General features: G+C 42.3%; 1 protein-coding gene across 5 annotated transcripts in view; it reads left to right on the plus strand.

The window, feature by feature from the left end:
• Window positions 1-14,040, plus strand: part of PRDM10 (PR/SET domain 10) — a 47,549-nt gene that overhangs the window by 28,450 nt on the left and 5,059 nt on the right. For all 5 annotated transcript variants that reach the window (XM_064731892.1, XM_064731894.1, XM_064731890.1 and 2 more), the window contains 8 exons: window positions 4,906-5,253; window positions 7,018-7,173; window positions 7,871-8,050; window positions 8,923-9,033; window positions 10,043-10,243; window positions 10,798-10,941; window positions 12,012-12,182; window positions 13,398-13,538. In XM_064731892.1, coding sequence (XP_064587962.1) covers window positions 4,906-5,253; window positions 7,018-7,173; window positions 7,871-8,050; window positions 8,923-9,033; window positions 10,043-10,243; window positions 10,798-10,941; window positions 12,012-12,182; window positions 13,398-13,538 — 1,452 coding nt within the window. The remainder of the gene's footprint in view (window positions 1-4,905; window positions 5,254-7,017; window positions 7,174-7,870; window positions 8,051-8,922; window positions 9,034-10,042; window positions 10,244-10,797; window positions 10,942-12,011; window positions 12,183-13,397; window positions 13,539-14,040) is intronic.

The raw sequence follows: 14,040 nt of genomic DNA on the forward strand, positions 1-14,040 counted from the left end.
CTCATAGGTGTTAGTGAGAGTATCTCACTAACAGTAGCACAGTATCTCACAGGTGTTAGTGAGAACTGGTCAGGAGCTGGAGCTGGTTGAATTCCATCACAGTAATTCTTGCATGGAAACACAGTCCATCCAAACTGGTAAGCAGGGGTGCTTCAAACAACTGACAGATCCTGGTGCTGTGGCACATACTAATGACTTGCTCACAGCACCATCTGTCTCTCAGAACTCTCTTGCAAATAATTGCTGAAGAGGAACCACAACATCAGTTTGGATCCACTTAGATGATGATGCTACTTAGTGATAAAGTCCTTTTTTGGGGAAGAAAACCCTTCCTTTGAGAGCAAAACCTGTGTTAAAAGCGAACACTTTGAGCCTGAGCTCTATGTCAACTGGCTGAGCTGGTTTTTCTCTGTGTGGGTGGGAAATTATTCAAGCACAAATTCAAATCCTTGAATCTTTGTAACTGGGAGATCAGTTTATTTAGCTTAAAATCTTTTTCTTCCATGTGTTAACTTTGGATTAAGGAAAGAAACAGCTGCAGTGGGGCCAGGGTTCATTTTTAGGGGATGTCATTTTTAGAGGATGAGGAAGGATTAGAAAGAAGTTGAGTATTTTGTGTAGGAAGATGTTGAACCAAATTTTACTTGCAGTTTACAGTAATATATATGCAAGACCAATGGTGGTATTACCCCAAAAATGTTGTGGCATGTCTTGAAGGAAGAGTTTGGCTTGGGCACATTAAGACTGCACAGTTTTTAACCATACAAAATGCTTGCAGTCTCTGAATGACAAGTTTCTACCAGCGATTTCATTTTCATATGTTAAAATCTTGTGGGATTTTTTATTGAATGTATTTTGAATGGTGTATAATAGAGTACAGAGAGAGATGCTGAAGTTTTGACAGAGCATGGGGATGTACTGCTTACAGTGTGGTACAGCATCCTCAGAAAAGAAAAGAAAGCACTGCCCATTTCCCTGAACTTTTGAACCCAAGATGTGAACTTAGGATCCTCTGAAGTAATTAATGTAGGAAGAAAATGACAGAAATTCTGAAGTTACTTCTTTGTCTTGTGACTTCACTTTTGTTCTCTGTAAATTCATCACAAATGGATGACGACTTAGAGGAGTGCAGTGGTGGTTCAGTGATATGTTTGTATCTCAAGTCTTCCGAACTTTCCCTTTATCTGGCAGCTCCTGTTCAGCCGAGTCCTGGAGATGTTTCAAGCCAGTAGCACTGGCAGAATGGCAGATGGATGGTTGCACAGACCTTTCCATATTGCATCAGACTGTGAGCAATGAGCACTTGAGATAAGACTAAACCAGCCAGCATCATGTTTTAAAAAATCACCCTTTTAACACTCACACAGCACCTGCCTACAATAACATGCACTTCATAATAAAAGCAAGCAAACATTTGGTTTTTAGATATGTGGTACATTATTCACTTCCAAAGAACAGGTAAAAAGTCCTGACTTCTGGTTATGATTCTGAAACCTGTGTATCTCTTATTCTTCCTTATTAATTTGATAGGATTTAGTTTTCAAAAAAACAGTCATTCTTTGTGAATTACTTCAGCTTTTCTAAGGCTTAAGACAGTGGTGCTCTGAGAGTGTTTTCATGCTAGGTGGAAGCACTGATTTGTCCTGCCCTAGGGTTCAAGTCCTGATAGGATCAGTTCATTTTTTAGCCTCTGCTTTAGAGTCTGTGGGATTTCCTTGGAGATCAGACTTTAACTATGGCAGTTGGGGGGGTCCTTAGTATTGAAAAGAGATACATGCACCCTTCAAGAACTCTTGTAGAAAATTAGAAGAACACTGTGGTCCACAGCCAAAATGAATCTTTGTTTTTAGTTCAGTTCTGGGCAGTATGTAGGGTGTCTGTGTGCTAATGCCAGAAACCGGAGGGATAGGAATACGATTTGGAAAGCACAGTTACTTCCTTCATGGTGAAAGAAATGCAAGTACTTGTGTAAAAAGGAGCACAGCCAGTAAAATGAGGTTAGAAAAAGTCCCTTCTCCTTAACTTTTTTACTCTCCTTCTCCCTATCCTGTTGTCATCTTGATCTAATTATTCCCTTCTGCTGAAAGCATTCTTTCATGAATGCTTTCATGAAATGTTCTACAATGCACATTGCATCCCTGTTAATGAGCCCTAGGAAAACAGGAAAGGTCACAAAACCCCTTCAAGATTAACTGTGGTTTTTGTCTTTGCCCTTTTAACTCCTCAGTTACTAACTACAGACTAAACCTAGAAAATCTGTTTAGTGTTTCCTGAGGCAAAAACCTCAAAGCAGTAAATTCTATTTGGAAGAGCCCTTGTAGTGACCTGCAGAAGTCAAGGCTTCTGTTTACTCAAGTCCATTGCATAACAAAAGTATTTTTTTCTCTCTCAATGCTGCCTGCTCAGCTGGAGCTGCAGGTAGGTTTGGGTTTTTGTTTCATTGGGTTTCTCCTGTATCTAATCCAATGGTACGTATCAACACTGCCTTCCATGTTGTTTGGTCCAACTCCTGTTCAGTGTTTCCCTGATTGATCCTGCACCATAAATCGTCACATTCATTCTTCTTTAGGTAACCAGTGTCCAGAACTAAGTGTTACCTTAATAACAATTTGCATTTCTCCAGTTCTTTTCATGCCAGTTCTTTGTAGATTTAAGGTGGATTTTATAGGAATAATTCTTGGATGAAGAGCCATAATATCAATGTTAAAGTTTTGGAAGATTTGTTTGCTCAATTGTTTGTGCCGGATCAATACAACAAGTTAATGAGACAACACTTAGTTCTTTGGTTCTGTTTTTCTAGTTGATAGATTACGTAGGCAAAAAGCATTTCACATTCTGTAGCCCTTGAGATAACAACAGGGCTATGTTGAGTCTGGCCTGCTGTATTAGCAGTCAGCTATCTGCTGAGGTACCAGTGATCAAAACTCAATAGTGCAGTTCAGGACTGAAATACATCTTTTCACCTGTGTTTTATTAGCATCTCCCTGTGGTTAAGGGGACAGTTATATCTTTTGAATTCCTAGCAGCACATCAGATTTTGCACAGCACATGGCTGTCTTTGCAATTCCCAGTGTGGTTTAGAGCAGATCCCTGTTTCCCATTGTCTCCACTTGTAAAATGGCGAATAATGATGATGACAGCTTTTGGGAAGCCCTATTTGGAGCTCCTCTATTAAAGTGTTAATATTTTTTTTGGTAGCAAAACATTTGCTCTCTTGTTCTTTTCTGGAATGAAAGTCTAGGTTTCCCTCTACAGTTCAGATGGTGAAAAAGGATAGAGGTTCACAAATTTAATTCTTAGCACAGCATTTCACAGTATTCCCAAGCTGTCCCCTCATTCCAGCAGAAGAGCTCATACCTTTATTAAATCAGTGTCAGCTGTTGGTGTGCACTTAAGAGACACAGCAAATGTCAGTTGTGTCACCTGCCACATTCCCACAAGCAAAGGAGACAGGAAACCTGGGAAATCTGTTTGCAGAATTCATGAATGGGAACACATGTGCGCAGAAATGTCAGCAATATTGTAATGGAATCTGAGTGGGTTTGGCTGGGAGGAACCTTAAAACTCATCCAGTTCCACTCCTCTGCTATGGGCAGGGACACCTTCCACTATGACAGGTTGCTCCAAGCTCCATCCATATGGCCTTGAGTGCTTCCAGGGATGGGGCAGCCAGTGACAGGGCCTCGACACCCTTCCAGCTGAGAATTTCTTCCTAATATGCAACTTAAACTTATGCTCTTCCACATTATTTCTCTAACTATCATGATATAGATTCTGTGTGTAATGTGAAAAAAGACATCAATAAATAATGGTTTATAGAAGTATTTGAGAGAAGAGTGGATATTGCTTAGACTTCTTGCAGAAGAATGGAGCATTGCAGTATACTTGGAGTGCAGTATGGGTGACAGTGTGCTGGGGGATTTCATAGGACTCAATTCCCACTTTGCAACTGTCCAACATGAAAGTTCTCATCCAATATTGAAATGCAGGTGCAGGACCTCCTTCCCTCTTTCTATGGGCAGTGCATCCAGCAGCATCTGTTCCTCCAGCAGAGAGTACTGGGTCAGGACTGGGATGGCTCTATAACATTTATCTGAAGGGTAGGGAGAGAAAACAGAGAACGATCATTAAATGTTACAGAAGAGGCAGAGTGAAGGCAAACACACACCAAAAACATAGGGGCTGAGAGGAGACATTGTGCACCGTAGAAGTGGAGAATTGCTCACAAGGTCTTATGTGCTGCTGATGAGACTGCCATTCTGCCTTTGTCATCATGTTTTGAAACTCTGTTCTTCTTTGTGGCAATAGTAATAAAAGTTCAGACCGGCATTTCTTGAATGCATGTTCCACTGGAAGTTCTCCAGACAATGCTAAACCACTGCTGCACATCTCTCTGGTGATATTTGATGCAAAAGGTGATCTTGTAAAAGGCTGTGGAATTTCATAAGCCCTGCTCCTGAGGGAAACACACAGTGTTGGCTCACCATTCCTTTGTGTGGTGGCTGAACTTATGACATGATGCCAAATAATCAGCTGGAATTGCAGCTTTTCTTGGGCCAAGGTCTGTGCTTCAGAGAGGACTTTGTTTTATTTTACAGAAAAATTGCATGTTTAAAGAAAGTCAGCTAAATCAGAAGAAATCAGTGATGTAGAGGAAACTCCTGCACTGTGTTGCCCTAGCTCAGGGTGTAGCTGCAGATGTTTCTCCTGACTTCTGCCTGTCGCAGCCTCCCCTGCTGTAAATTGGAGGCCAAATATGATTTATATATTTCCTTATATATAAGGAAAATAATTTCTTGAAGTTTAGGTTCACTAATCATCTGGTATATTTAATTCTGAATATATATGGATGTGGAATCTATACATGGTAAGGAAAGCTAATGGTCTCTTGGATGCTTCTTTCAGAATGCAGCTCTGCAGCACCTGTTCATCCGGAAATCCTTCCGCCCATTCAAATGCCTGCAGTGTGGGAAGGCCTTCCGGGAGAAGGACAAGCTGGACCAGCACTTGCGGTTCCATGGGCGGGAAGGGAACTGCCCTTTGACCTGTGACATCTGCAACAAGGGCTTCATCAACAGCGGTGCCCTCGAGAGCCACATGAAGTTCCATATGGACCAGAAAACGTACTCCTGCATTTTCTGCCCCGAGTCCTTTGACCGCTTGGATCTCCTTAAGGATCACGTGGCCGTCCATGTCAATGATGGCTATTTCACCTGCCCCACCTGCAAGAAACGCTTCCCAGATTTTATCCAGGTGAGATGCTGTACTGATCTGAAGCACTGCTTTGGGGGTCTCTCAAAAAGGCTGTAGGTTTCTCAGTGCTCTCCATGTGTAACTGCACAGCAGTTCATTCTCACAAGGTGCCAGGGTCCACCTCAGTCAGAAATTGAAATGGAAGAGTGACCAACCACTGCTAGACATTGTCTTATGACACTGAAGTGCTCTGTCCACTAAATCATCAGATGTGATGCTTCAGTCTGTCATTAGAAGGCACTGTAGTGCAGAAGGGTGGATGCCTTATTCCTAAGAAATTCCTGAAGCAGAGGTCCTGACTACTACATCTCCGTGGCACAAAAAGGAATTGTCTTTTGTTGTATTCAGCTTGTACTTGAAGAGACCTTGCCCTTCTTCATTAAAACTCTGAACAAAAAAAATGAGGGGTTTTACATCTTTAATCCCTTGCCTACTTTCTGTCAGGGTAATTCATTTGAACAGCTCGAAGAAATGCCAGAACAGATCAGGATACTCTGCTTCCTGACATCCCCCCTGAGCTTCAGTTGGGCACTTTATTCTCCTTCCCTGCACACTGCACTGGAGCAGTGAGTAATGCGGCTACTCTGCACTATACTGAGCACTTGGACAAGGTCATTAGTAGAATTTAAAGATTCTATTTCCACTTCCAGTAAGAAAAAACTGAGATGGACCGTGCAAATATTCATTATCCTTCCTAGGGACAAAGCAATTGATGTGTCTTACTGAGCTGCCTGAGTGAAACTGAAATGTAGAAATCCGGTTTAGATCAGTAATAGGAACAGATAGACTACCCACTAGACTGAAGAGGAAAGGATGGGGGAAAGTGATTTCACTAATATAATTCCATCCTGGAAGAAGTCCTTTATCTTCTGTAAATGTTCAGCAAGGAAGAATGTCGATGATTCAGAAATGCTGTACTGCAACTTAATTCACTGTAAACTTTCCCATGCAACTGACTGAAAGTCCCATGGCTTTTTTTCCAGCTATTCGGTTGTATTTTTGACATTTAACAATAATTTTCTTTCTCTTCTTGCTGTGTGGATAATTAAGACTAGTCACTGCTGCCTACTGAAATACTTCTATGTGGAACAGGTAGAGGTGCCAAGTTGTTCCTTGTATGATCAGTATTAGAAGACGGTAAGGATTTAATTAGAGATCCATTTCTTGAACAGTGCTTTCATTTCAGATGTCAAACTTCATTAGTTAATTATTGGGGGGAGGAAAAAAATCCCCCTCTAGATGTCTGAAGAGGTGAAGGATAGTCCCTGAGTATGAAGAAGTAATTGCCATTCAGGAATGATGTGCAAATGTTGTTCTGAATAAGTTTTTTTCTTCTTTGCCAATTATAATTGCAAGCTCATTGTGTCTGATTGAAAGGAATTAGTCCCTATGTTTTGGTTTCTTATAAATGAAAGGAAGATAATGAACCTCAGATGAATTTGTTTACTCAAGGGCGATTCTGTGCAAATGGTGCATTTTGGACTTTTGCTGTCCATTAAGTGCAACTGTGCAATAGCTGATGCCTTCAAGATTCAGTCTTGAGGAAATCAAATCGCCCATCCAGATGAGTAATAAAGATGTTACAATTTCATAGAAACTATTGCTGAGATATCAACTGTTCTGATCAAATGCTTTTTAAACCAAAGTATATTACACACCTTCAAAACCTTTTCCTTCTCTTTCACATTGCGAACAGCTTCCTAGTGTGTTACAACTCACTTCTCTCTTGAATAAACTTCATTTTTCTGTGATCTGCCATTTTAGGTCAAGAAACATGTGCGCAGTTTCCATTCTGAGAAGATTTACCAGTGTACAGAGTGTGACAAGGCTTTCTGCCGCCCCGACAAGCTGCGACTCCACATGCTGCGGCACTCGGACCGCAAAGACTTCCTGTGCTCCACCTGTGGCAAGCAGTTTAAGGTAAGGTGGCTCTTGGCTGGATCATTAGTAGTACAAAAAAAATTATTCCTTACCCTCCTTCAAGGAAATAAGTTCATGTTCTCAAAGGTGAAAGAAAATAACACATGTAAGCACACTAGACTTGCCTGTGAGTTGCATGCATTTCTTGGTATCCCGTGTGAGCTATGGCATCCATTTCTGAAGGACAAGAGGCAAGGTCACCTCAGCATCTTATTTCAAACAGATCTTATTCCTAATAATTTAATAGCAAAGGAACTTTCTATCTGCTCATTAAGAACTGGGACATCATACATCTCCATTACCAGGTACATTGGGTTACATTGTTTATACATTGTCAGTTAACTTGCTGGTGCCAGTGGATTAATAATGTTCCTGGCCGAGATGCCTGTGTCCATGGCATCCATCTTGTCAGCACATGTCATCCAGATGTCTTTCCAAATCCCACTGGAACAGATGGAGCAGACTGTGAGCCAGGTAAACAGTGGTGGCAGCAGCCTGCTCCCTGTCACTGAGTTTGTGATGGGACACTGAGGGACTGGATACTTCTGGGTGAAGGAACACATTTTTCTGAGAGGAGAATTTCCCTCTCTGGAGAGAGATCCCTGAACAACTCAAACTGTGGCTCTAATGTATAACAGGCAGTATGGCAGTTTCTGTGATGTTGCTGACATTTTTCCCCCGAATTTCTCCTTTCCAGAGGAAGGACAAGCTGCGAGAGCACATGCAGAGGATGCACAACCCAGAGAGGGAGGCCAAGAAGGCTGATCGGATCAGCCGCTCCAAAACCTTCAAGCCCCGGATCGCGTCCACTGACTATGAGAGCTTCATGTTCAAGTGCCGCCTCTGCATGATGGGTTTCCGCCGCAGGGGCATGTTGGTGAGTGCCTGGGTGCTGTTACAGCCTCTCTACTCTATTCTGATGAATAGGTAAGGAATAAAGATGGAATTCCAGTGTTGGAACACAAGAATCATAAAATGGTTTGGGCTGGAAGGGACCGTAAAACTCATCTCATTCCCCCTACTGGCCATGGGCAGGGACACTTTCTACTAGACCAGGGTGCTCCAAGCCTGTCTTATCCAGGCAGGATGCTATGAAACAAAGTTTGGCAAATTTTGTAGCTGAGTTGAGGTGATCAATCTTTTTTTAAACCTGTGTGTTTTACATCTTCAGCAAATTTGCACATGTTTACTGCCTGCACTGTACATCTGGTTGTCAGTACCATATTTCAACACTAAGTAATGCTGTCTGATGTGTACTGTATTTAACAGGACATGAGCTGAAAATACTGCCTTGTTCAGCCTTAAAACCTTGTTTTCCTGGCGGTCTTTCCTGTTTTTTGTTTCTCCCCCTTCTCCAAGTCCTCTGCTGGCCATGTCTTGGCACTGCCTCTGGATAAAGGCTGTTCTGCAGCAAGAGATTGTTTGCTAAGGTTTCATGAGGGTTCTGATTTGGGCAGAGGCCCTTCACACTACCTCACTCTCAGATATCACCTACAAGACAGTTCTGGCAAACTATTTCACCCCTTCCTATCTAATTTTGATTAGAGAAACTGTAAATAAGACCTAGCAAGACCACATTTACCTTGAGCAGTTAAATATGAGTGCACAATAACCCTTGCAGCAGCACATGCTTCCAGTGCTGCTGGCTTGCATCGTTCAGTTTTGGTTTGGCTGTTACCCATGTCTGGGAGAAGCACCAATCGTTCGGCTTTCAGCTGTAATATGTTCTTGTCCTCTGTTTCTCTTAAGGTGAATCATTTATCAAAGAGACATCCAGACATGAAAATAGAAGAGGTGCCAGAGCTCACGTTACCCATCATAAAACCCAACAGAGATTACTTCTGTCAATACTGCGATAAGGTGTGTGGGAAGTCACCCCTCGGAGGATAGCTCAGTCCCAGTCCTGGATGCAACCAGTTTGTCTCTGCGTAGAAATCTCTGGCAGGGTTTGTAGCTTTTCTGAGGTGCTTGCCATCAACATTCCTGCAGTACTGTAAAAAAAAAGAAACTACAAAATGCACTTAGGTCAAGGCAGTGGAATGCTAATTGAAAGCTGTAGTTTTCCCCTTTCTGCTGTATTTGGCATTGGAAAACTTGAGTACTGTTATCCTGCAGACAGTCACTGACTCTTAGTCTTGTGTTTGCACAGGACTAAGTATGCTTCTGCATATAATTCCTGGCCAGTAAGTACTCTTGCGTTTCTAAAAGTTAGTCTTTAACATCTTTTATTGTAAGCTGCTTACTAGGTCATGTCCCAGTGGTCAGTGGAGCCTGAAGCTGCTTCTGCAGTACCTTTGGGTTCTTGCTTTTATTCTGCTTTGCCTTTTATGCCTGGGGACCTTTATTTACTAGGGAGTGTATTTTTGACTGTCTTTATCCCCAATATGTCTTTCTGTGATGCCTCTTTTCCTTTTGTTTGAGGGGAAAAAAAATAGTTTTAATTATGAGATAGTGTTTGTTGATGTGCCTAAAAAGAATTAAAAGGTATGTTGATCACTAAACTAAAACAGTTTGATGCTCTGTGTCAAATAGAGACATCAACCATCATAACAAATTAACATTGGGCATATGATCTTCAAATATGGCAAGAAGAATTTTCTTCTTACCTCCTTGTCCTGCTTTGGTGTTTGGTTATGGCATGCAATATGTTCTCAAAAGGCTTCTCTGCTACACAAGGAGTCAGTTGCTTTTACAGGTTGATGAAACACTGGAAGGTGTATGTTCATGCCTTTTGTTGTAATTGTTTGGGAATTTAACTAAATGTATTTTCTAAAGCAACATGCAGACCTTCCAGATCAAGATAACTGGGATCTGTTTCCTGTGCAGACACCAGGGTTGCACCATTTTAATCCAGATCTTTGCCCTGCAGGTGTACAAGAGTGCCAGCAAACGCAAAGCACACATCCTGAAAAACCATCCTGGTGCTGAGCTACCTCCAAGCATCCGGAAACTGCGTCCTGCAGGACCGGGAGAGCCAGATCCTATGCTAAGCACCCACACACAGCTGACAGGCACCATTGCCACCCCTCCAGTGTGCTGCCCTCACTGTTCCAAGCAATACAGCAGTAAGGTATGGGGGGTTCCGGCCTCAGACAGCCTCTCCCTGGGGATGCTGTTTCGCCATGGTCTCTGTCACCTGTCTGTCCACAAGCAGACCTCTCTTCTTCTCAGTCAGGGTGCTGGTTTTGTGCTGTGTGCTGACAGTGCAGGCACAGTCTGTTGTTTTAGGGCCAAAAGATTCCATGAATAGACGGTTTGTGCTGAAAAGTTACCAGAGCATGAGCATGAATGGAAGGGCTTGAAAACTGCTCTCTGATAGTTGCAGGGGAGATGAGCAGGGAAACAAAACACAGAAAAGATGACCTTTGGAAAAAGTCGTAAAACATTTGGCGATATTGGGGTAAAAACCTGCTGAGGACAATACTTCAGTGTCACCTCTAATCAGCAGCAGGTTTGTGATTCTTGTTTTCAACTTTGTTGACCAGAGGATCTCATAGTATCAATCTGGAGGCTGTTTTACTGAGAGAAACATAAAAGCTGTGTTTGGCCAGGCTGTTGTATTTCACGTGGCCCTGAGCAGAGTTACTGACCGTCCTTCCAACACTCCTTTGCTTCTCTCTGCAGACAAAGATGGTGCAGCACATCCGCAAGAAGCACCCAGAGTTTGCTCAGCTCCCAAACACGATCCATGCACCGCTGGCGACGGCCGTCATCAGTTCCACACCAGCTGTTCTCACCACGGACAGCACGACTGGAGAAACTGTTGTGGTAAGGACTGGAGGCACACAAGGGCAGTGCAGGGAAACACACAGAACAGGAGCCTTCTGGTATTAGTAACCCTGTTTATTTGGCAAACACTACTTTTAAACCTGTATTAGGACATTATTTGAGATCACTTCTGGTTTTAAACCTGTGTGGTCCCGTTTTGCAGTGTCAGGAGCTGTTCATTTCATTCTGGAGCTTTAGGGATTTGTCTTTTATCCCCAAATCCATTTTCTTCTTTCATTCAGACTTACTGATTCCACATAATGAACTCAGGGATACACATCTCCTGGATTTTCATTGGGAATTTTCTCATGAAGTGAGAGATGCAGTTCCTGGCATCAAGAGGACAAGCTTAACAGTGACTGGGGACTGGATCAAACTGTGTTCAGGGAGTCAGGTCTTTTTGTAATCCTTTGGACAGCACAGCTCTGAGAAAGATGAATCTCCGGTGGCTGATCTCTCTCCACTGTTAATACATCAGCTGCCACTGAAGTGAAAGCTGAGACTAGAAAAGGTGCCCTTTAGTGTTGTGGGATACTATGTAGTTTTAAAAGTCCTATTGATCACGGTTTAAAACTTCTTATCTAAAGACTGACTAGATAAAAGACTGTTTTGCTTGAAAATGGAGAGATTTAATCAGGATGCTGTTGGCTTCATGAACCTGATTAAGTTATGTACTAATGTCTTTACACAGTAGAAATACAGTTGTGACTCTGACAGGGGAGGAAGAAAGGTGGAATATATCAACAAATTACTTTTTGACTTGGAAACCAAGTTAGCTCTTCACAAATACAGGACTTCCATTGTTTAACAGAACACTGGTATGTCACAAGATGAAAATAATTATTTTTATTATGATATATTAAGTTAGCCATTACTAGTCCAGAGTAGGATTTAGACAGAAGACAGCAATTCTAGTTGATGATCCCTGGTGACTACTTATGACCCCAACCTCTGGACATGAAGCTCTTGTGAAAAAATGACCAGATCCACATAAATGTAGATAAAAGAACTACAGCCCTGAAGAAGTACATCAGTATGATGATGATCTGTATCTCCCTCTCCCTGCTCAGACAACAGATTTACTGACCCAAGCAATGACAGAGATATCGCAGACCCTCACTACAGATTACCGGACTCCCCAGGGAGATTACCAGCGCATCCAGTACATCCCTGTGTCTCAATCCACAACGGGCTTGCAGCAGCCTCAGCACATACAGCTGCAGGTTGTTCAAGTGGCCCAGGTGAGTAACCTGGTGGGGATCTTGCTGTGCTTTTGATTTCTTCCCTCCCAAGCCTGTGTGTTCATGGGGCTCTAGCACAAAAAAGTGTGGTAAGGAGTAGTTACAAAAAGTGCTGTAGCTACTTTTTACAGATAAATCAACTGATAAGTCATAGAGTTCCCTTCATAAGCACTTGTACTGGGCGTAAATAGTCCTGCCAGCCTTGGTCAGCTTGCTGGAGACACATCGACGCTGTCCAAACGTAGTTCTACCCATCTGGGCAGCTTTGCTCAAGTCTGCTGTAGGAATGTTTTCCAGCTACTGGAAAGGTGGATCAGTGGGCAACCCATTTTCTGCAGTTCAAGAGTGATTTGTACTTCCTTGTCCTCAATTAGTCAGAGCCAAAATTTGGGAGTGCAGAGAGTGGTTGCTTGTTCCTTTCATAGCATCTATTAGCATATTCATTCTGTTAATGCTCATCAACCTCCTAAAAATGAAACCAAGAGTGTAACTAGAGTAACTGGTCTGAGGAAAATATCTCAGGCAGTTGTAAGAAATCTGTTACCCACTGGAGGAAGCTGAAACTACCATGTGTTTATATTTTAATCTGAAATTCCATGTTATCAAATCAGATTATGAATTTGGTTAATAAAGGCCTAAACAGTGGCCCCAGTTGATAGTGACTGTGGCTGTTGTAACAATCCAAGAGCATGACCATTGATTCCTGCAGGAAATATTAGCAAGATCTTAATTTTATAAATATCCAAAATTTGTAATTCAATTACTGCAATTGGTATCATTAGCAAGTGTTGTTCAGAAAAACCTTTATAAACCTCTGAGCACTTGTATTGATGCAGATCTGTGTCAAACTACAGAATTGGATATGCAAATCTTGAGTATGTATATGTTGTACAGAGAGATGCTTACAGAGAAAGGGTTAATACTAATCCTGGCTTTTGAGCCCCTTTGGTTTAGTCCAGCCACTGCCACAAACAGCTTGAATGATGTTAGGCAAGTCCTTTCCATTGGTATCAGTGAGACAGAACATCTCTGTGCCATTACATCTATTAAATGTACCTTATCTCCCGGGGTGCAAAGAAACTCAACAAGGCTCAACAGGTGTGCTCCACGAAGGCTCCTCCTTCATTATTCCAGACTTTGTGTCCCAAAAGAGGTTTGCATGGCTGCTTTTGTAAAGAATTTGAGGTAAAGAATTCTGTTTAATTTTTTCCCCAGGCTACCTCACCTCACCAGTCCCAGCACTCCACAGTGGATGTTGGGCAGCTCCATGACCCCCAGACATACACTCAACATGCCATCCAGGTGCAGCACATCCAGGTCACAGAGCCATCACCAGCAACTCAGTCATCATCACAGGTATTTCCCTCTTCTCATTAGAAAATGCTTTCCCTACCAGCCTGCTCAGCTGGCATATTGCATGTGCTGATGCAGGGAATAGTGTTTTCTTTTTCATTTAAAGGACCACACATGAAATTACTGTTGTATTGAGGTCATCAAGCAGTGCCCAGATGTCTCAAGGTGTATGGGGGTGTTTTGTTGTGGGTTTGTTTTGGTATTTGTTTATGGGTTTTTTGGTGTGGAGTATTTTTTCCTCTCAACAATATGTACAAAGAACAGATAAATGATTGGAAACAGACATACTTGCAGCTAAATTAAGTTTGTCAGTTGGAAGATGCAAGTGGAAACTGGCATTCCTCAAAGATTTGAAGTGCAGTTCTTCATGCTCTTGGGTTGAATTTAGCCTCTAATCTCAGGTCTCTGCCACAGACTCACTTTGGCAAGCAACAATATCACTATTTCAGTTTCCTGGTCTGAGCTTATTTACCATAGAGTGAAGCAAGCTGGAGGAGAGAGAGTT

This window comes from Zonotrichia leucophrys, chromosome 24 (assembly GCF_028769735.1).
Source record: "Zonotrichia leucophrys gambelii isolate GWCS_2022_RI chromosome 24, RI_Zleu_2.0, whole genome shotgun sequence".
NCBI classification, from domain to species: domain Eukaryota; kingdom Metazoa; phylum Chordata; class Aves; order Passeriformes; family Passerellidae; genus Zonotrichia; species Zonotrichia leucophrys.